This window comes from Liolophura sinensis, chromosome 1, assembly GCF_032854445.1.
Source record: "Liolophura sinensis isolate JHLJ2023 chromosome 1, CUHK_Ljap_v2, whole genome shotgun sequence".
Classification (NCBI taxonomy): Eukaryota; Metazoa; Mollusca; class Polyplacophora; order Chitonida; family Chitonidae; genus Liolophura; species Liolophura sinensis.
Window position 1 is genome coordinate 83,584,333 of NC_088295.1, and position 24,936 is coordinate 83,609,268.

The 24,936-nt window shown below is 39.4% G+C and overlaps 1 protein-coding gene across 5 annotated transcripts in view; it reads right to left on the minus strand.

Annotated features, from left to right (window-relative positions):
* Positions 1 to 6,222: 6,222 nt before the first annotated feature.
* LOC135477201 (double-stranded RNA-specific editase 1-like) overlaps positions 6,223 to 24,936 on the minus strand; it is a 56,565-nt gene continuing 37,851 nt past the window's right edge. For 2 of the 5 annotated variants that reach the window (XM_064757386.1, XM_064757378.1), the window contains exons 2-4: positions 12,734 to 13,570; positions 10,069 to 10,743; positions 6,223 to 9,030 (exon numbers count right to left, since the gene is read on the minus strand). In XM_064757386.1, the coding sequence (XP_064613456.1) occupies positions 8,513 to 9,030; positions 10,069 to 10,743; positions 12,734 to 13,532 (1,992 nt within the window). In that variant the 5' untranslated portion in view covers positions 13,533 to 13,570 and the 3' untranslated portion in view covers positions 6,223 to 8,512. Of the gene's footprint in view, positions 9,031 to 10,068; positions 10,744 to 12,733; positions 13,571 to 15,819; positions 15,858 to 23,932; positions 24,006 to 24,319; positions 24,411 to 24,936 lie in introns of those variants that run through there. The other 3 variants (XM_064757362.1, XM_064757369.1, XM_064757395.1) reach the window with 3 other exon arrangements.

A 24,936-nucleotide genomic window follows, 5' to 3' on the forward strand; every position in this document is an offset into this window, starting at 1 on the left:
AGTGTTGATGGTACATGTACTGTAATAGTTGTTATCCGATGATTTGGTGATAGAGACAGATACATTAAGTTGGATCCATCTGTCCATCCTTCTGTGGCTTTCGTGCAATATCAGTGCGAAATATTGTGTGACTTGATAAAATTATACAATGTAGAATGCCACACTAAAACTTAGAAAGTCAATCTGTACACAAAATTCCATACTTGATGAACCAGTCGATACGTGTAGTTTTACAGCATCTTTTCATTGATGAAGAATATTCACTGTGTCTGAGGTCTCTAGATTTGTGTGTAAATTTCTCTTTGTTGTATGATAATTTGTAGCTACATGTAGACAGATTATTAAAGCGCTTTACAGGAAGTGATTTCTGGGATGGCCATGTACACACTATCACAGCCTTCTTGGGTTAAGGCCAAATGCCTCATACTAAGGCCTTTATGGCCAAACATTGGCTGAGCATTGGTGATTACATGTCAAGGTTGATATGTGTCACAGTTCAGTCTGTTGGCATCTCGGGTACAAGGCTTCCAACATTTTCTTGTGACCTTCTATAGCTTGCTACAAATGTTCAACACGATGCATGCATGTAAACTATGTTATATTAGCATTAGCAATCAACAGTTCTTAAGGGGCCGAGTAGTTGGTATTAGATGATCTTTGTTTCAGACCACTTGCCTTCCACCAAGTCATTGTTGAATATCACTTGCCTTCCACCAAGTCATTGTTGAAGACCACTTGTCTTCCACTGTCATTGTTGAAGATCACTAGCCTTCTACCCATTTGTTGTTAAAGATCAGTTCCATGCAACAAATATGGCATACCAGTTTGAACTCACTCTGTGGGTGAAAATCTTTGTGAATAATTTCATCAGAATTCAACAAAAAATGTAAAACAGCTTTCATCAGGTGAAGGTTGGCCAGTAAATTACAAATTCTGACCGGAATTGATTGATTTACTCAGTTTGATAGAATACTTCAACCGCGAAATAACAATATCCAATCACCACTTGCTGTAATCTCTGATGAACAATCTGACAACACTTCATCAAGGATCATAGGGAATTCCGGATTTCTTGATGCTTGAGGTTTTCTTTGTTCAACTTCAGAACTTGTCATTGTCACATCACATGTTAATTGTGTAAATGGCCATGGCTCTTCCATGTGACGTTACCATTTAGGAGAGGTGTGAAGTGTCTTTACTGACCCTGTAATTTGGCCAACGTCCACAGGGCTGTTCCTGAAGGACAATAGTGTCCACAACAATACAACACTGATAATAGTGAAGCAGTGGATTGAACTCCACCTGTGGGAAATTACTGCCGTCCCTGATCAGATGTAATGGAATTTTGTCTGGCCTTGGACAGCTTTATTCACAAAAGGTAGTTTGAAAACTCATGCCTGTCTAAATTGGAAAAATTTCATCTGGATTAAAATATGCTAGCTGTTTTCACCAGAATTAATGATGTGACATGAAATTGTGATTGTCTTGTTAAAAATGAACAATTCTAATTGAATTCTTGTAGAATTCCGCAGAATTGTTGTTATACTATTTCAGGAGCCATTCACCATGATATGGAAGCAATACGGCCAGAGTGGTGGTAAAATATAATTATTATTCGATCATTTATTCATTCGAAACCAAAATTGATGGAAGGTGCGGCTTGTTCATCAAGCATGGCACTTTCATTGGATATGTCTGTGTGTTTTTGCTTACTTGGACAATGTACAATGTGGTGCAGCAAGCTCATCCATGAAATCACTGATCACTTTAGATTTTCTTCATCACTGGTAGGACTGAACCAAACTGTAATTAAAAACAAAAAAAAAAAAGAAAAATATACAGATTGGTAAGTCTGGGCTAAAGTAAAACTTTAGAGAAGCCATGATCAAGTTCTCAATTTGGTTTTCCTGTGGGCATTTTATAATAACCGGTTTGTTTTGCTGTCACATTGGTTTCAGTGCTGTTTTTTTCAAACCACAGCATTGTTATGTCGGGTTGCTTAAAATTTGCACCACGTAGGCCTACAGTGCGCCTATGCTGCTACAGCAGAAAAAAAAACCCACACTGCTACCAGTGTAATCTCAGCTTTGTGAGCCAGGCTGAGCCACTATTCTGTTGCACTTGATTTGCATATTTATTCATGAACTTCAGAAAGCAATGTATACTTTTTCCATAAATCATTTTTTCGCTTGGTATCTAGCACGACTTATAGCAATGCCTCGTTTCTGGATAAGCCGTGTAACACTTTGCGTGTATAAATGTCAACACAAAGCCTGTTCGTTCAGTCAAAGAAAAAAAAAGAAAAAAAACTGCAAGAAGAAAGATTACGTGACTAAGATACATTTATGTAGATGAAATGTGTATACTTGGCTGTTTAACAGATCATTGTTACAGCCTTCCCATTCGCTATGTATATAGTAAATTAACATAAAAAGAAAAACAAGAAAAAATTATAGGTAATTTCATTTGAAACGTGTCTGTGCATGGTTAATTGGGTTGCCCTCATTAGACCTTTATGGTGATAACTCTCCCCCGTTGCCTGTACAATCTACAACTTGCATGTCTACACTAGCTTACCTCAACTGAACCCACAGCCACTGTCAATTATTCAATGCACAAGCTGTGGCCATGTTTACTGTAATGGATTTACGGGCAAATGAAGCAATTTTAATGTTAGCACCTTTTCCACTGATCTCTAACCCAGAAACACTTTGTAATTATCCTTTGGTTTTTATTTTCACCATTTCTCCAGCACATTAATCACATATTAATTACTTCCTGACACAAATGATCAATATCTCTGTTGTTAAAATACCCTTCAAACGAAATTTTTCATTGGCTGGTATGGTAGGGCTTAGAATATTAACAAGCCTACAGTATCTATAAATGTACACTGAGACCAAAATAAGTTTAATGCCTTGGACTACTGCTCAAAAATTTACAAGCCTAGTGGTTAGCATGCTGGCACAACACAGTAAACCAGGAGTTTCTCAGGGATGAGGCTGGTGTAAGTTTCAAGTCCAGCTCATGTTCAGTTTCCTCCCACCATGGTGGTTGCCATTGTGTAAGTATATATACAGGTACATATAAAATGGTACTGGTATGGAAATTCCGCCTGGGTTATCTCCACACAAAGGGATGTCACTAGTCTGTTTAGTCTAAACAAGCATTACTGATACTAGGTTAGAACTGACAAATACATGTGTGTTTACATGTATAAAGGTCTGCAAGTCTGCTTTTAATTTTATTGTACTGATGCAAGAAATATGTGGCAAACAGTTGAGAATTTACAATCTTGACTCATGATCCCCATGAGCCTGCTCAAAGGTTAAGAACTGGGCTGGAGAATTCTCAGATTTGAGTCAGCCTACAGATCTGGTCAAAAACCCTTTTTTGAGATGTGGTAGTTCTTCACATTGGTAATGGGCTTAAATTTGTATGCATTGTTTTTCTTCAGATTCTTGGAAAAACATGATGTATAAAAACCAAAATTTCCAACTAATTTTTCATTGATTTTTTCACACTTTTCAGCTTAAGACAAGGCACAGTGCTACATACATACACAACACACACTGCTTTCTACAGTGGTCCTGGTAATCCTGTCAGAACTGGGCAGCACCCATTTAGCCTTATCTCACCTGAAACCTTTCCCATTATGTTCTGTCATGTTAATGTACCATGTGAAATACGAGATATTGATTGATTGACAGTTGCTGAACACACACCATGCTCCAGAATTCCATGTCACTCCAAACTGACATCAACCTGTCCAATTCTTGTGCTTTCCTTTAACAATACACAGCAGCAAGTAAGGAAACCACATCTGTGTCTCCTAGAGTACTGTATTTCACCTGAAGTTTGGTGTGTAAAAATGCGCTTCCAGAAGCACATAAATGCTGTGAAATGCTATTTTGTCGCCAACAAGTTTTTCTGACAAGATATGAATCAAATTTCACAAAAAGCTCTAAAGCGGTCTGCTAAGGCGGATGAATCAATCAGAATCAAGCAAAATGTGTTTACTTGAAAAATACTAAACTTCAGAGGAATTACTGTATATACCTTGGTATAACTTCATTCAAGATTACCCTGGACTTTGAGTGAGTCAGGTGCTCTACTTTGTCTGATAGGTAATTTATCCTATCTAGGTACAAGTAGGCCACTCTTTATTGTCTCAAACAGTTGCACAGAACACTTTTTTGGTTGGCTTGGCTGAAGAAATAAACAAGAAGACACCAAAAACATTCTCACTTGTTTGTAGGCAGTTTTATTCTTTGAAAAAAACTGACTGTGAGACAAGGCAGTTGTGATTCAGATTGTACATGTATCATGAAGTTTTCTATTCTAAACACAGCTGGGTAAAAGGCCAGATGAATGTAAGATTGAGCTTTGACCATAGCAGAGTGATGTCCAAGTACTTATGTGGTACAGTACCATGAAATGAGGCATTAACACCTTTACTGTCATGTGTCCAAACAGACGATCATCAAAGAACAGGGGATGAGAAATTTGCCTTGGGTGGAACCCAGAGAAAGAATTAGCTTGGCCATCACTTGGAGTTATGTGCAAGACTGGCGTTCCATGCATTAGCCTGCTGCATTGGTCATCTTCTGACAAGGACTGTGAACAGGAATTCCTTAGTTATCTAGCTAAGCCCACTTTCACAAAACTTCCTAAATCAATGTTTTGTCATTTTTCTCTTAAATCATGCAGCCTTATGTGTTATCACCCAGGCAACATTTGCAAAAAAGTTACACAAATATTGATTTTTACAGTTTTGTGAATGTGGTCCCTGGGCAGTCTGTCTGAGAAGCTAATAGTCCACTCTAATAATCATCTGGTAGGCTGTTACAGGTAGGTGGGCAGGGGCATGACGACAACAACAACCTGTTAACTTGTTAAATTTCTTGTTACCCGTGTAAAAATGTCCAAAATAGATATATATGTGTACAACAGACCTGGCCTCTGTATTGACCAAAACAAATTTAATGTTTTTACACAATGTACAAAGTAACATGTTGTAGAAGAGGGCATGAATTACTATCATTCATTTACATATGTGAGTATAACAAAGTCATTGATGTACATCTACTATATACCGCAAATCACAGGTACAAAATCTGAACTACCAATAGCAGTCAATGTTAAAAGCTGGAATTACCCTGACCCTATATGCTAAGACTGAACTAAGATGACACACTGTTCCATGGTGTTTTAAAGCTTAAGCGCTACATGTACAGTACCAACATATCTGCATCTTTAATAGTGGGTTACAAGGTAATGATCAAGAATTGCTTTCCCAAATTCGTAAGTTATAAATAAACACTGCAGTTCAGTAAAACTACAAGCTAATTTACTGTCCTATCTGCTCGGTTCAGCATCTCATAAGAAATATCATCACGTAAATTTTACAGAAGCTGAAAAAGGCTTTGTGTTTGTGAACTCCACAGTTGTAGAGGTTGAATAGGTGTTATTCACTGTAAACCCTGCTTGGACCAAGATCCATGGTGCTTAGTTCTGTTCCACAGGTTGTTCTTCATATCATTTTGACTTTTCCACCAATATAAAATTTCTTTTGAAACTGGAGAAGCACTTTAAGTCTGGACTAAAATTCCATTAGTCTAAAAATGGTATTAAGATTTAATACACTTTTGAACAACTGGCTTTTGAAAACTACCTGGTCAATCATTTAAAAACACTGAATACCTATGTACATATGTGGTAACACAGTTTGTGCTATGGCAACAACAGGTAACTAGAAAGTCTGGTGCAAGATGCAAAAAATCTGATCTGAGCAAATAACAAGGTAATGCTGATGAAAAAACTCCTACAAAATGGAAGAAAATATTGTATTTTGTGTCAGTAAACTTGACTTACATGAGGAAGAACACACATTCTTATAATAAATAAAAGTTTAAGATGTATGAATGTATATGTAGATATAAACTTATACATCAACAAATCAAAACATATCATATCATGATATTTTAGATTCAGTTTAACTGCTCATGTGCACACAATGCATAAAGTCCTTCAACCAAACTGCTACACACAAACTAAGGAGTACTAAAACAAAGTCTGCCAGCCATTCTAACATTTTGACAGTAAATCTGATCCATGTTCAACATGGACATTCCTAAACAATAAAGACCAATTAAAGTATTATTTTCTAGTAAAAGATCAAATTCAGAAACTTAAAACGTTTTGCTTGAAAACAGTCTGGAATGGATAAGGCATTGATAATAGCTACATGTAAATGACACACAAGTAAACGTAGGATTATCACTACATGATCCCATGTTCTAGAAATCAACATGGTATAACACAAGGACATTCCCTGCAAGGAAGCAAGAAATAAATTAAACAAAACAACTATATGAAATATGCTGTAAAAATACTACAATGGGATAAAGTTGAGCAAATTAGGCCAGGGGATGTCTTTAAACTTGGGATGTTCTCTACATGGGTAAAACTCAAACAGAAAATGTCAAAAAAGTTGTTAGATACTAGCACACTCGTAATGCTGATTTTACTTCTACTCTAAGTACAAAATAATGCTTTTTCTCCTATGTCTCTTTAGACGTTAAACTGCTTGCGACCACACTGGATGCACATAACGGTGCCCGGGCATTAAAACTGTAGGGCCCACCATAAACAGTCACATTATGATTAGCTGCCAGCTTACTGTATTTCACCTCAACTTGGTATGCAAACATTCGCTTTCAGATATACATAAATTCATCACAATCATTCTTTTGATGCCAATTCTTAAATTTCCTCCCAAAAAATTCATCAAACTTCAGAAAAAAAACTCATAAGTGGCCCTATAAGGGTGGAAAGTCGAGCAAAACGTGTCGTTTGAAAATGCTAAACTTTAGCTGGAATACAGTGTTAACTCCTGGAAAAGTAGGTTTGCTCACCAGCATCAAGACCTGTACAGCATTATGAAGACCCGTACAGCAATATCAAGACCTGTACAGTGTCATCAAGATCTACACAGCATCATCAAGGCCTGCACAGCAATATCAAGACCTGTACAGTGTCATCAAGATCTGCACAGAATTATCAAGGCTGCCACAGCATCATCATCACCTTTACAGCTTATCAATGCACCATATGGCACTGAGTTATGACCTCGACGTTTTGGCGTTAATTCTCAGACCCTTCTAGTTGACCTTGTATGTATTCTTGCAATGAAGCTGACAATTTCTTACCACTTTCAAAAACTGAAACTAACCACACAGAATTTTTGTGTATTTTGACAGCAGACAGATCTAAAAATGTGCCAGCGACAAATGATGATAAGCCATACACACATTTTATTGGTGGTTTTCTCATTCAAATTAAAAGTCGACACGAAAGTTTTAAACAAGTAAAGACAACACATGCAATCAGGGCAGAAATGGATTTCCAGGTTTGACAGGCGCCGGATGGTTTGTATGGTATGGTGTGCTATACTGCGTTGCTCTCAAGCAACCATAACCTGTTGCCAATCAAAATGGAAACTTACAACGTCTGGATAAGTTAACAAAATGAAAGACTCATGATCAGGTGAATATTCTACAGAAAGCAATATGCAAGAAAGAAAGATCATAAATGTTTGATCAAATTACAGCTTACATTTAAATAGATCCAAACCCATAATCAAGTGTTCAATATGGGACTCAAAACCAAAATTTACATTTCCTTACACATTGACACTCAATATGCACCAACATTATAATGCTCAAAATGATTGCTAAAGTAAATATGCTGTCCTATTTCTTGTTCTTTAAAATGAAATATTGCTTATAATTATAGCTTTACAAAAATAAACAATCAGAATGGCAAACACACAAACACAGTGGTATATGCATCTACCATTCAAAAACTTAAAACTCATAGCTGAGATCAAAACCAGTTCTTTGTCATTGTTAACTGTTTACCATCAAATGATTTATCTTACCTAAAAAGCTAACATAATCTCCGACAAAAGAACTACATTTGAACTTATTCACAAGTACGTATGCACTAATCACAGAGTATCAAGGGCCGTCAACAGTCCTTTTAACATGGAAGAAAATTAAATCATATGATATTTGCACTTATTGTATTCACAAAAAGTTCCTTCATGTACACAAAAAACACTTATACACATATACTGTACAAAGGAAAGCTCGTGTTATAATAAAGTATAAAATGCAGCAGAGCCTTTGGCAAAGAAATCAAAGCCATTCCATTGCATACAGCTTCTTTCATTGTCATGATTGCAGATTTTTTTAAAGCAATATGAATTTTGCATTATTGCATATGTCGACAGTTCTTTTCCATTTCCATGGAGTTTTAGTCACTAAATCATCACTTCAATAATATGGAAGCTACATGTAGTTGGAGCCATGCCCTTGTACTGTCACATTGCCTGCATTCAGGAGACAGCATGAGAGTGCTAAAGCTAGATGTACGCTAGATTCATCCCAAAACGTCACAGTTTAGTCCCCAGATGGTGAAGAACTCAGATGGTGAAGAACTCATATGGTCAGCTCACGCACTCAAACTGATCCTGCTCAATTGGTTTCTTGATCCAGTGACCAAGCCCAGCCCTCTGGAAAGCTGAGAACAGTTCTTGCTTGGTCAACTGGTAGTCCATCACAGACGCCTTGGCGTCGGAATAGAGTCGCGGACGCGACATCACAGATTGACTGGTCGTTGATGGCAGCTTGCTGTACAAGCCACAAAAGCACTGATACAAGGCCTGTTTACAAATCTGAGAGCTCCGCCCATGTTCGTCTTTTCCGGTTTTAGCACTGATCACTTCCAGGGCAGGATCCCCAAGACACCAATTTACGCTGTAGTTCGGGGCCTTACCTGGCTGCCGTGACTCTGGGTTGCTGATGATCTTTAGGGAAGGCTGATGATGACGATATGGGGGTCGAACGTTGCGAACATTGGACAAGCGTGAATATAAAGCTCTGGTCAAATGATCCCCGTGGAAAAGACTGCCTAGGACTATGCTAGTCAGATAGACAGGCTCAATGAAGTGGCTCAGCAAGGCACCTGTGTAAGTAGAGAATAGCACAGGCGTGTGAAAACATCAGTAACAGAGCGTAGCACAGGTGTGTGAAAACATCAGTAACAGAGCATAGCACAGGTGTGTGATAACATCAGTAACAATCTATTACAAACCTTGTCCTATCTATATTTTAGATTAATACCGGTCATCAACTTGTAATGCCACCATCATCTGAACACTGATGCATGCTTTATTACCTTTAACAAGAAGGTAACATTTTGCCTGTGTTGTTGGTCAACATTTTTTATGCAGAAGTTAAACAGCTATCTGAATGAAATACTGTGCACAGGTTGGTCTTGTTATAAGAACCAATCCATCAAATTTTGGTACAGACGTGGATCTGCATTAAGATCCAAAAATTTGATTAGCTAATAGGACAAAAACAAGAGTACTGTCCCTTTATCTGTAGTGCAAAGATTTGTACATGTACATTCAGTAGAAGTATATGCTCGGACTTGTCAAGGTGAAGGTTTTCTAAATTGAGGATGCTCTGCTCCATGCAAAGTTAATCACTATCAGGCATTTGGTTAAATTAGCTCATTATCAGCTGGTACATGGGATAGTCTGCAGCAACCTGTGGATGGTCATGGGTTTTTACTGTGCTTTGCTTGGTTTCCTCCCACCATAATAGCCACAATAGTTAAGCGAAATATTCTTGAGTATGGCACAACACAACACTCAAACAGACACCCTAATTCCTCAACATTTTTGTACATCACAGAGCAACTTTCAGTGCAATTTATGCACATTTTGATTTGATTTTGGAGACAAAACTACATTTGTTGGATTGGTCGATTTCAGGGCTTCAGAAAAAGTACAGTTTTATCAGTCAACACAGAATAACGCCCACAGAATATGCTTGAATGAACACATTGCAAACCTGTGAAAGGATTGAAGAATTACAGTAACCATTGTCAGGAGACAATTTGTGAAGCCAAATAAACAGATTGTCAAATCCCAGTACACACTGCTTGTTTACAGTCTTGTAAAGTGGACAGCACAAATGGTTACAGTTGACTGACCTTGTATTCCCAGGAGATTCCAACGAGCTATCTTGTCACTGCATGACATTGTAAGTAGCCTCTCTCCCTGCAGTACCCCGTCCCATGTCTGAATGGCTGCTGAAGACTGTACAGGAATCGTGCCCTCCCCGGACTCGATTTTGGTCCTTAACTGTCCGCGAGCCTTACGGTTTGGGTGTTTGTCCCCACTCTCTCCGTCCTGGCTCACCTCATGAGGGGAAAATATGCGGGCATCTCCACACGGAGCTGTACTGATGTACAGGTGAAACTGAATGTTGTCCCGCAGCCTGAATCCTGCGCCATCTTCCCGCCGAACGAACACAGAGCAGGCAGATTCCTGAGGATTGGAGGACAGGTGTAGTTTTAGCTGGCTGTAGAGAAACCGCACCAGAGAGCGTCGAGTCAGAATCTCCGCATGGCAGTCGTTTAACGCCAGACCGGAGTCACTCATATATTCGCCATTTATGCACTTCGTTCCTGTGGCCAAACATATGACAGAACTCTGATCTGCGCTGGGACCTGTGGTCATGACGACACCAGCTAACACCTTCCTCCTTGCATAGGGTGATTTGTAGTTATTGGTGAGTTCACTGAATTTTTCCAGGATGAGCTGTGAAATGAGATCAGGGAGAGATGGGTTCCCACAGGAGTTCCCCTCACTAAACTCCTCCAGACCTGCACACAAAAGCAAATAACCACATCACATATACAATCATTTTTACTCCAGATATTAGAACAGCTGACAAGTATTACTATTATGTAAGATTTATACATGGCCATATAAACAGCTGTCTTGATCATGGTTAACATTTACACATGTCCATATAAACAGCCATCTTGATCATGGTTATCATTTACACATGTCCATATAAACAGCCGTCTTGATCATGGTTAACATTTACACATGTCCATATAAACAGCCGTCTTGATCATGGTTAACATTTACACATGTCCATATAAACAGCCGTCTTGATCATGGTTAACATTTACACATGTCCATATAAACAGCCGTCTTGATCATGGTTAACATTTACACATGTCCATATAAACAGCCGTCTTGATCATGGTTAACATTTACACATGTCCATATAAACAGCCGTCTTGATCATGGTTAACATTTACACATGTCCATATAAACAGCCGTCTTGATCATGGTTAACATTTACACATGTCCATATAAACAGCCGTCTTGATCATGGTTAACATTTACACATGTCCATATAAACAGCCGTCTTGATCATGGTTAACATTTATACATGGCCATATAAACAGCCGTCTTGATCATGGTTAACATTTACACATGTCCATATAAACAGCCGTCTTGATCATGGTTAACATTTATACATGGCCATATAAACAGCCGTCTTGATCATGGTTAACATTTACACATGGCCATATAAACAGCTGTCCTGATCATGGTTAAGTCAGGTCTGTGATAATGGCTTAAGGGTTGTTTGTCAAACAATTCTAAATGCATGTTTTTAACATTACTTTGTTCATATTATGACAGTGTCTCCTTGTAAATGTGGCACTGTGCTGCCTCACTTAATTGTCCATATAGAAGACACCAGACATGGCAGCCCACCAGTTTGTACACAGCATGTACTCACACTGGACCTTTCTATTTCCCTTATGCTGGGTGCCAAACTATGGAAGTACAAGTTTGGTACCGTACCTAGATTACTGCACCCAGGATCATAAAGCTGTCTTGGACTGAAGTCAGACTTAACTTCAAAACAGTTCACTGCACTAAAATTGTGACTTATCTTATGAATTTTTATCTTAATACTAATTTAATACTAAGAGTTTCCTTGTGCTTTCATGACCAAATTGAAAAGTAGTTTCTATATTCAAACATAAATTCAAGAATAATACCTCAAGTCTGACTTAAGATCCTGGGGCCAGGTCTTAAATTACATGTACCTGAGAGGAATTGATTAAGATTTAAACTGTAGGTCATGTACATGTGCAGGGTTATGTGAATACTCCCTACCCCTGGGGAAAGCTGGAAGAGATAGGTTTCCTCAGAGTAAGGGCTCTTTGACAGAGCCGTCAGAATGCCTGCAGGGAATATGTAGCCACTAGTCTGATTAGAGGTTTTACACAGAAGATTTGTGCAGGGGCCAGCAGTAGCACCTCTGTGAGAGGCATATTAAAGAGGAATAACTAATGTGCGAGTTTACCTCTTTGTCAAAGGTCAGCTGAGGTGAGACCAAAGCAATCTACAAGTGGTTATAGTACTAAGACTTTCTGTACACAACTCAGAGATCTCAGCACACTGTTAAAAGAGGTCCGTTCCTGGAGAGCCGGTTGAGGAAGTTAATCGGGCCTGGAGCAGAGTCCATAACACAGACCTGCCATTCTGGCAGTCAGGTAGCCAGTGTTTATGGGTGCACAGTTTTTTCCTGTGCCTCAGCAAATATCCATGATCTGACAGACTGTCTGGCACTTCACTCCATCAAAAACATTTTCGCTCCATACAGGTCAGGATGTAAAGAAGTCTTAAACAGAACAATATTGCAAAAAATGGCCTGGTGTGTCGGAAACGGCTGGAAAAAATACTGTCACAGAGCGCAGTCGCTACAAAATGTGAAGAAAATAAGTTTGGTAAAGCACCAGATCTTTTTTTTTGTTCATTAGATTTTATTGGCTTTTTTCCACTCACCTGTCAGGTCTCCGATGTCCTGGTTAAGCAGTGTCCGCAGAGCTGCCTGAGCAGCCCTGGCTTTAGCTACTCTCTTGTTCCTGCCTGACCCCTGAAACACTTCCCCATCCACAGTCACAGACATGACAAACATCTTACTGTGTGTGTCACCAGTCTCCGTCACAAACTCATACTTTATACCTGGCCTTAACTCATTAAGAATCATCACAGGACTTTTACCTGAGGGCTGTGAAGAGAGCGTGGGAGTTTTCGTTGGTACCACCTCCCCGTTCCCTGTCCGCGAGTTACCATTAACGAACCCATTGCAGCTGTCTTTGTGGTTGGCCCCACTCTCAAAGTTGTTGAAGAGGTTATCTAGGTCAGTGCTGTCGGAGGTAAAGTCTGTACTAACCACCTGCCTACCCATCGCTTGGTGAGCTTCAAAAGCATTCGGAAATTGCACAAAGGAATGTAAAGCTTTCTCAGCTGCCACCATTTTAGCTTTCTTCTTCGTATTTCCCTGTCCTTCAAAACTCTGCCCATTCACCTCAACAGCCATGATGAAAGTGGGCGCATGAACAGGACCTTTCTGAGAAATGAACTTGAAATGTAAACCTGGTCGAAGCTCGTTCAATTGCATTAAGGCGTTTTTAGGAATGCTAGGTCCTGGAAGTTTCCTTCGTTTTTTCCTCTGGATGAATTTCAAGCCTTCATGGTCGACTGAATGTTTGCGTTTTGTTCCATTGGTTTCCATGTTGCTGTGGTTTTTCTGGTGGTGACAATTCTGTAGCACGTCTTTCACACTGTTGTTGTTAGCCATGGACCTTTGCTGATTCTCCTTCAAATCAACTGAGCATCCTGAAAAGAAAAAGGCAATCAATGGTGAAATTTTTGGTATGACAGAAGAGCTTCATTTGCAATAACTGCAACATCCCCACATTGTTTATTTATTTATCTGAGTATTCTACACAAGGATATTTCACTGATGCAACGACGGCCAGCATTATGGTGGGAGGAAAATGAGCAGAGCGTAGGGGAAACCAACAACCATCCGCAGGTTCCTGCCACACCTTCCTACACATGACCGGAGAGGAAGTCAGCATAACTTGGGCTTGAATTCATAACCACCCCATTGAGAGGCTCCTAAGACATCCTTCATAAACCTTGTTAAAAAATACTGTATGTCAAAAATTTGCTTCACTGAAACATGGACAAAAGCAGTTATATAGCTGCTTGTTTTGACTAAAAATTTCCAGACAGGCAAAACATGTTAAATGTACCTATCTGACGAAATCTGCCACAACAGCACATTTCACTTTCTGAAAGCAATTATAGTGACATGCCTGCATTCCTGATTGCCCATCAAATGGCATGCCTTATATATTTCCTTAACCACTAAAAACAGGAGCATATCTCATTTCCTTAACCACATGAAGCCAATGGACCATACATCCCCTGCACCATTCCACACGTTTTGTACCAGAACACCTACCAAGTCTTATTACATCACCTTGACAACCAATCTAATTTTCTTAGCTAAAACATACCTTTTCCCTCAGTTTCCTATCCTAACCATTGCAGGCACCATTTCCCACATTTCTAAATCCACTTAATCATCACTCTAAATCTCAATCCTGCTGAATGCTAGAATTAATACGACATGATCCAACGAGCATCATGTTCAGAAAGAACACCTTATTAAATGTTCTTGTACATCTTGACAGGGTAATGCAGTGACTATCCCGTACATCATTTTTTTATTTACAATGATCTCATTTCTGTAACCTTGCCTGATCCATGTACTTTCTGGGATATTATTTACACTTAACCTTCCAGGTTAAGCATGCACAGATCTGTGGCCAGCACTTAACTGAAGATCAATGAAGTTGTTGATGGGCGCTGGGAGTTTGGTATGTATACATGGCCATACAAACTTCCAGTCACACCTCATATATGTGTACATACAGTATAAATGTACACTGAGTCTCTAGAACATCACACTCAGGGTTGTGTTATTATTTGTACATGTAATAACAAGCCTGAGTGGCAGACAGGAAGACATCTACAGACAATAAACACAGACCGGGGTACAGAGTGAGGGCAGTCCTCCTTACCTCTGTGTTCTTGCCCCTTCACTGTTGACACCATCACTCACAAGAAAAGGCTTTGGTAGAAAGAAAAACAAGCCAGTACTACAACTGGAGTCTGCGGTTTAGCTTGGGGGTGAGAAAGGCAAGCTTTAGACAGCCTGCTTTACCCCAGCGATGCAATATTCTCCTACTTCATACATATACAGAAACTCACACCCCACTATACATTTCACACTACATCAGTCAGTCTTGTGTCTCTCAAAAACAACTTATCTGCACCCACACTATTTCTAGAGTTAAAAAACCCTGCACATTAGTAAGAGTAGTCTTGGTGGCTTAAGAGGGTTTAACTGTACAATGCACATGTGTCATCAATTAACATTCCAAAGAAGTGCAAAGTTAAAAGAAATTATGTATCTATGATTGACAGGACCTACATCATAACTTCATAACTTCATAATATTCAGCTGAAAAGCTGTGTGCCATACTCTGTTTTAGTTTCAGTTTATTGTATGTGTATGATATGCCTTGTGGGATATTAATCCTTCGTATAAATTTCACAAGGTTACTCATAATAGCAGGTCTAATTAATAGGTCAAACCAACCGGCTTTAATAACTCTCAGTGATGGAACGCATTGCCATGGAAATCATATGCCACACTGTTTTGGACATTGAAACTGCTTTGAGAAAACCCAGTTTCTGAAAATTTAACACAAAATTTTACCAGTATAAGGCTAGTCCAAAATGTAAGGCTCACAGGAAAATATGTATATTTTACATAATGAAGTTAATTCTGTCAACCTGGGCCCAAATTTCACAAACAAAACCTTTGTATATCAGCATTAATTTTCCCCAACTTTTCTTGTGAAAAGATACATTGCCGTTGCATACAAACTAATGCCTTAGATATTCTCCAATTTTACCTTCACCCATGGCAACACCTTGGATGTCTTCATTAACATTGCAGCCAAAATTAATTTGACAATAAATGAAGAGCAAATACTGTATTAGCTTACCTCTTAAAGTTGAGAATTAAGTACTTGTACATGGGTTACATGGGTCACCATCAATCAGGCATACAGAGAAATTAAACCTCAAGGCAGACTAGGGAATTGAACCAGTTGTATTCTGTCTGTAACAGATATGAGGCATGTGAAGAAACCACTACTGAGAAAAGTTAACCATATACAGCCATTAAGCTGAATTTCCTCTCTCTGGTTCCTAACTTGACACTTGGAGGGCTGGCCTCAGCAGCAGTTACCATCAGCAGTTGCTGTCAACAGTTGTCGTCAGGGTGGAAGTCCACTACTATTACCACACTACACCACTCAATCATTTACACACACAAGCACTCTCTGGGAATAAACAGCAAAGTTGGCTTCATAGTCTAAAGAGTTTCTGTAATTCTGTATTGTTATGAAAACTTGGATATCACATTAACTTTTCTTATCATTTCTCACAAGACATGCCAAGTGAAGACTATACGCACAATTAAGTCTCAACCAAATGCATGGGTACCAAATCTGAATGAAATACGAGACGCTGCTTTCATAAACTCTATGATGCATATGTGCAAATGGTTAGATCAGAAGATATATTCCTCAAATGTTAAGCATTTTCCTGCTGACAGAGTTGTTTTAAATCTATTTACCAGGCAATATTTTTATTTTACCAAGCTTGGAAATCTCCAGGGAGAAGCCATGTCATTTACAACAACACGTAACACTTTGTGAAATTTGAGTGCAATGTAATGATAAAAGCATATTTCTGAAAGATTTTCTTCTAAACTTAAAAATGTCACACAAGTACTCTCAGCTACATAGTAATCTAATAATGCCATTTCTGTCTTTTGATACAAAAGCTTATTTCTTGAAAACAATTACATTTTGCTACATAACTGGAAACATTCCATATCTAGTAAAACTAATCACATATTTACTGGATGGAGAAGTGATGTCTTATGGCAATGCATGTATATTAAACAAATAAATATGATATAACGTATAATGGCCACAAGTGTTTCTTTAGAAAATGTTGCTGTCTTTCTTCTATCTCAAAACACCAACAGGTAACTGCAATATCAATATTACACTGTCCGTTACGAGTAAAAAATTAAACACCACTGATCATGAATATCCACTCAATATAAGGATTTACCAACAAGAGTTCTGTATAAGCAACATCAAGGACTACCCAAAATATTTATTTATTTAATTGGAGATTTACACCAGATTCATGAATATTTCACTTGTACGATAATGCGACCAGCATTATGGTGGAAACATTATGAAAGAAACAGGGCAGAGCACGGGGCAAACCCATGACCATTCGCTGGCTGCTGGAGGACCTTCCCACATACGCCGGAGACAAAACTAGCATGAGCTGGATTTGAACTCACAGCGACCGTGCAGGTAATTACATAGCTATAGCTTTTATTTAACACAATTATAATATGCTGTTAACATGAATACATGATGTGGGCAAACATGGCTTACATGCAGTGTACAATACAGGTCACTTGGTCCAAATCTTCTCAGTACTTAGTCAGTAAAACCATTGCACTGGGATCATCGATCCCATTTAACTAATAGTGAAACACACTTTTAATAAGCACATCTAAAATCTATTAACAGTACAGCTGAGTGGCCATGACACTGACAATTATTAAAGTCTTGTGGGGGCCTCCGTGGCTCAGTTGGTTAGCGCACTAGCGCAGTGTAATGACCCAGGAGCCTCTCGCCAATGTGGTCACTGTGAGTTCAAGTCCAGCTCATGCTGGCTTCCTCTCCGGCCTTACATGGGAAGGTCTGCAAGTATCCTGCCGATGGCCGTGGGTTTCCCCGGGGCACTGCCAGGTTTCCTCCCACCATAATGCTTGCGGTCATCGTATAAGTGAAATATTCTTGAGTACGGCGTAAAACACATATCAATTAAATAAATATATAAATAAAGTCCTATGTTAGAATGGCCGGTCAAATACTGTCTGATCTTATTTCCAGATTCTGCACATGGTCATGGGCTTCATACAGACTCTGCTCAGTTTCCCCTCACCATAATGTTAATTGCCGTTGTATAAGTGAAATATTCTTGACTACAGGGTAAAACACAAAGCAAATAAAATAAGTAAATATTTACAGATTTTCCTCATCTACTGCACCTTAACAGTACCAATAGCAAGTACTACAACATAATATACACTTTGCTTCAGTTTTAACCCAACACTGCAATGATCTGTTGCCATACCCATAAAAATCTCCCAAAAGGTTACCCGGCCATGCTATTGTGTGAAACCAATAAATCTGAACAGGCCTTGGTCGACATTTTGGTGGGAATGAAGACTGTATGCATGTACTTCTCTAATTCTCCACAGGATTGCATGTCATGCAGAATGATGGTGAATTATCTGGCAAACATTTATGCAAAGGTCTGCACACACATGATAGCTGACATACATAGAGCAGGCCATTACAAACCCTGTCTACACGAAGCTCTATCATACCTTAATGGCTGCTTTACAAGGGGACAGGCGCCTCAGCACGTAACTGTTGCAGTCATCAATCGCACCTATCGTGTTTCCTTAAGCAGCTATCTTGTATAAGTATATTCTGGTGGAGGTCACCAAAAGATACTCCCAATTTCCTGCATGAGAAGATGTGAATGGGTTAACGGTTTACTCGAGGGTATGAAGTAGGGAGCTAAGAATATGCACTTCACCCTTGGGGAGGGTATAAGGTGTAAACTATTAGATTCTACGCCACCACACTCATACACATGTCTGGTGACTGGCCCCTCAAGGTGGCAATACTGAAGCTGCATCCAGATGGCTTAGCCCAACCTGGCTTAAGGTCTGGGGAGTTCAGATGGCATCAGTAGACACCTCCCGCACAACTTGGCTGATAGTTACCCCGGACTGGCCCAGTCTAGGACCCAAACTCTAATCCAATAAGACCAGCTAAACAAATTTCCTCAATGATCTTATGCACCTGATCTCTTGCCAACATTACATCTGGTCACCAGCGAAGAATCCAACAAGGCCAATAAGTGGGGGATTTTCGGAGTGTACGTGCTTAATCAATACACCATGCGTCTAGGTGCTTGGGTGATGAAAGTATGGTCCCAGTGTAGTCCTGAGCCTAAGACCAGTGGGGTCAGCCTGGCTTAATAAGAGGCAGGTCGGAAATAGCAGACAAGTATGATGGTCGAGCAGAACTCTCTCTGGGACCATTGTTCAATAGTGGTGGCTAGGAGCACAGGAAAGACTCCTGTATTGTGCTGCATGACAATGCGCTATACTATCAGCTTAACAAGGGACCTATAGATTGCCTCACAGATGCTCAACACATCCATCATTCTGGACACATCAGCACTCCCAGGGACAAGCACAAATAGCCATTTCCAAAATTCACCGAATAGCCAGTCCTTTAAGTGTTCCTGTACTCAGCAAATCCAGACAACCTTGGCAATCATGTCTGGGAATTTATATACCATACACCTGACCACAAGACCTTGGGTACTTACCAGACGGTAAAGTGAGGCAATCAGGTAGGCCCTACCCAAAACATGGGACAATGACGTATTAACGAAAGTGACATTAATCATCTCCACACCTTTCCTCAGTAAACAACAATCATAATGAAATAACACTGAGATCCCCAGCTTCGGGCCAACATTCATCTGTTACCGTAAAAAGCGCTTAATTAATCAAATGCATTGTGGGACCATTAGTGCTAAAGGCTGATCTGCTGTGCCAGCCAGGGAATGGAAACCTGCTCAGTTTTTTCTACTCAATACATCAGGAGGTTTCTCCATTAGCCTGAATACAAACCTTACTGAGCAAAGCTAAGAGAAAAGGGGAGAAGAAAAGCACTGTTATCACTTCCTATTGACATTCTTCATTCAGGACAGCTTCTTTTTCGCCAGACGAAAGGTGGAAGTTGTTCAACAAAACCCTGTCTGTGAGCAAATTGGTTACCTCCACTTGTGCAAGCAATCTTCCCAGATTCGCTGGGATTTCCAGCAACTCTTATCTCACAGTCTTGCATGGCATTAGAGAAGAGTTGGTGATCAATACACCATGGAGTTCCATCATCATCTTTAAAAGATATGAACTAATATATAGTATATAAGAACACACTGTGTTACTCATACAGGTAAATACCAGCATATGTACACACGTACCTGTACAGACTAATTTGACAATAGACACCTGGGTGACATGTAGGTCACTACCATCCATTCAGCTAAGACAGCAATCACACAGGTGAGAGGGGATCTTCTACACTAAGCCAAGAACACACTGTCTGGGAGCAAAACTTTGTTAATGTTCAGAGTCCTAGATAGAGACAGGGTCAATCGTGATCAAATGGAACAAAATTAATACCAAAGTTCACCATATATTCAGTGCTACCTTTTTACATGCCATAGATATCTGAGAAGGATGACACTGAAAATTATTTATCTCTGAATAGAAAGTACACAAGAAGAGAATGATAATCTGTTTATAATACAATTACAAGAATACTCAAAATTAAATGCTCCAGATGAATGTAAGGCATGTGTGCAAGAAAAGGTGACAATTCCTAGCATATCTTTAGAACACATTTACACCCATGTACGTGCTCATATTACTATATAACACATTGACAAAATACAGTGGTATGCTACAGTGCCAATATAAACTTACACAGAACTGATCTATAAACTGGTAACTCCACTGCTGTTACAATGCAATCTTTTTATTTTTACCAGCCAATGAAAATCAGAGAAACCGACGTATAACTCAATACTTTCTGTTAAAGGTTTAAGCTGCTTATACGTATTTCCAAAAGGAAAGACACCTGTGAAAAAACATGCACAGCAGGGAGGGCATGAAGACAGATTACTCTCGGCTTGTTCAGTGATGTGTTTCACCGAGAGACATTAAAGCTTGTCCCCACGCACGACTTCTGAACCCAGCTAAATCAGTTTACCTGCTTATCCCATTCACGTCTGGCCTGACCAGGTAAACTGTATTACTTTGCTTCAGCAGTCCTAGAGCTCCGAGTGAGGCAGTGAGAATAAAGTCCACAAGCATAAGTTCTCGCACCATGCAGTCAATATAATGAGCATTACACCTGAGTTACTGTAATTCATCAACCTTTTTGTATGTTTGTAAGATGTTTATTCAAGCATATTCTGAAGGCATTATTTTGTGCAGACTGATGAAAACATATTTTCTGTGAAGCCCTGAAAATTGCAAATCCAATAAATGTGTATAAATTGCTCTGAAACTTGCTCTTTCATATGCTAAAAAGGTTAATAAATTAGGGTACTATTGGAGGTCACACCAGGACAAGTAGCTATTACAATGTAGAATTTTATTCACAATTTCATCCACACATTAAAATGCTGATTTCCTTGACATGTTAAATGCTTTGTCAGTAAAACTGTTATACACTTAATATACAAGTGCTGCTTTAAGGTTTTCAAGAGCCAGAAAAAGTTGCTGTCAACTTACATGAAGTTTTAGGAATATAGAGACACTGAGCCTTTGTAAATAATGACAGGTTGCAGTTAATCCACCAAAATTATGGGTTTAGACAAGTAATGCAGATTATTATTTTACAGACATATTAAACTGACACACAACCTGATGGCAGTTGCCACAACATGGCTGAAATAATGCCACCGTAGCATTTAATGCCAACTGTTCAATCATTAATTCACAAACCGACAGAATATTTACATTTAGAGATACCGATATAAATAAAATGAAATAATAAAATAAAATGAAATAATGAAATAAAATGATATCAAAATAAACAGTCTGTACTGAATTAGTACATGTATGTCTAAGCATGTTGTGTGAAATTTCTTTTGAGATGGCCTAATCAGCAGTCTGCTCACATGACCTGGCATGTCTGAGGTCATAAGATTGTGACAGAATTCTGGTTAGTGGCACGTATGTCGGCGAGGACTTTAACACTCAAAATAACTTGGCTACTACAGGACACTGGTCAGTTTTTAATGCCGCAAATACCTACATATACATGGGTCTACACACAGCAAAGGATCTGATGAAGTTGTGACTGAAATGTACACACAATGCACTCTGACCAATATCACCAGACAATAGCTCATTTGTTTATGGGCAGTGGAGAAGGGTTTAACAGCTTCCAGTGCTCAAAGTGGCAAGGTCAAGAGAGCCAGTCAAGTGTACTTGTCACTGTACTGGACACTCTATTAGTATAAATCTTACCACCTTAATCATTCTACTTTCCCACAACTCCTTAGTTCTCTGACAGGGATATATGAGGAATCTGTCTGTCTAGACAAGATATGGCTGCCATAATACCCACACTAATGATACATGGACTATGTGATAAAAAGCTGCAGGACACGAGTAATTCGCCCACCTCACCCTTCAGATGGCAATATAATACAGTACTCATTATACCCTACCCCTAATTTGAGTGATAGATGTATTGCATTCATTAAATCGATCTGCAATGAGATCTCATTAATGGATACAGATACCGTGATAAAATTATGTCTTTGTTTATAGTCTCATAAACTTACTGCAATGCAATTAAAAAAGTTTTCTCCAACAAAGAATCTTGGTAACTTAATACCTCCTAATAAGTTCCGTACCGTACATGAAAGACAAGGGGAAATGATTTAGCAGACTTCCTTGGAGGTTGGAGTTCTTTGATCAAAATAAATATTTATTTGCTGAGGACCACTGAATGTCTTGTCATAAAATACACATGGCAACAGGGCATTTAGTATGCATGGGGCATGTTCTTTGGGCAGACATTGCCAAGAAATAGGTTTAGAAGTACGACCATATTGATTTCTCTCTAGGCCCTCCGCCTCCTTCCCAGATGGTAAATGTAGTCTCTATCTATTCCCCAGTACTTCATTTAACCACACTTCTGCCAACATCTTTCCAAGGATTACAACCAAATATTTCCATTTTTTAGTTTTCACAGAAGCTATTATATGGCATGAGAAATTGGACATAAAAATATACATGCAGCCAGCGCATTCCAGACTTAGCGGAATCTTGGTTTGTAAGGATTCCAAATCTCTAACTCTAACCATATCAAGGGAATATGAGTTACGCTGAATTTAATATCAATGTTTCATCTTGGAGCAAGTGGAACACATGTACATGTACTGAAGAGAGTTAAATTGTTCCCTTATGCATGGAGATCAAGACTCAAAGTACAGGCACCAGATTGACAAGGATCAATTCCTAGGGCAAGATCAAAAACAACTGTAAACACAGAAGTCAGAAATGGCAGATCACTGAACCAGCTGAAGGACAACTGAAATGTCAGCTGCTGTTACAAAAACTGTTACAAAAATGTCTGCCATGACAGTGAATGTTTCCTGTCCAACATGCTTACCTGTCTGTTCTATACCTGGAAACCACAGACCATTAATCAAGGTAGCTGGCCTGCCTTCATGAGGTAATCCACACAGTTAAACAATAAACAAAGCAATCTGAGAAAAAAATATCCAACCAACACAGTCATCAAGGGAATTTTCGGCTGAGCTCAAGTATCCAAGACATGCCAATGCTGGAGATTGCAGTGCTGAGAATCAGAGCAGCTGTCTCTGTGCTAGCCGTGACTGGTGAACCCAAAGAGTTACACTGACAAGCACTGACAATCTGCATGATCACGGCCAGAAATCTTAGTCAGACTTTAGTCTGACAAACTCAACCCTAATGTGCTTCCTGGCACAGGCTATACAGCTTATAATGCTAAGAACTGCTGATAACAAAAATACTACAGGAATTTTAATGAGGCCAAAAGACTAAATGTATTTATAATGATGTAGACTGTTAGCACTGGATGGTTACGCTAACACTATGGGTTGTATACAGCATAAAATATCTGCATTCACACATACATATATACAAGCCTCTCCAACAATTTCAAAATACTTTTGTGAAACCAGTTGCAGACAGTGCACAAGATATACTTAATGCTGTAGATGAGGCCTTTGGCAACTATATGTACGTGAAAGCAAAACTTGCTGCACACCCTACGTGTACATGTATGACAACCAATATCACATCCTAATTCAATCACAGCTTATATATAGCTTTTAATTTACACACACAAAACAGAGCTTATTTACCTTCAGTCTTTAACAAACAACAGATCATCCCAATTACAGGAGCAGCTGAGTGGTTGTTTGTGAACTATATTCCTTATGTTTAATGCCTGCGAACTTTCACCCTGTTTGTGGAGAGCAACACCCACAGAGACCACCTGGCTCCAAGAAGACCCTTCAACACAGAAACTAATTGTCCACACATCAGAGAAATACTCCTGCTCAAATCTGTTATAAATAGTTTCTTAATAATAAGCAATGCAACCTGTAACGCTGCTACTGCACAGTCAAGAGATCAGGCTAAAACTGAGGCTAGCAGACAACACCTGAAGTTAACACACATTTGGCATGGCATTCAGATTGTTGCTTAAAAGAGGGTGACCATGATACTAGAATGTGGTCATACTGTACCTGAGGCAACTGTATTATTAAAGCCATTCCTCTCAGTCATCCTACACAGCACTTCACACAGATGACCTACAATCCCTCCTTCAGATCTCTGTTAACTGCTATCCTGGCCTTTTGGTAAATCTCCCTATTTCACAGAATCTCCAAATGCTGATCTCTATTTCACTGTGACTTTTCTCCTCTACTAGGGAGCTATGTTAGGGAGCATGCTGCCTCTGATCTAAGCTGTTTCACCCCACACACAGCTCCTCTGCAGGCCCAGTGTCAACCACAACTACCGCCTGAAGCAATGCTCCAATACTGAGCCAGCATTTATAACACTACAAGCTGTTGTAGCAAGTGCTGAGTATTGAGTGGCCCAGCCCCTACAGTGGCGGCTATATCTGGGGGGTAGGCACAGTGCTATGCTGGTCTTAACAACACCGAGCTGGCCTGAGCAAGCACACCAGTCACACTTTTCCCTCTTGAGTTGAAGCTAACTAATTACCTTCCTCTGAAGCTAATAAATCTGGGAAGCTTTTAATCAGATGGTAAGCTGGAGCTATGCTGCGTTGAGCTTTAGAACAGGGTTGTCACCCTATTCGGCAGGTTATCACAGGCTGGGCATATATAACAGTCAT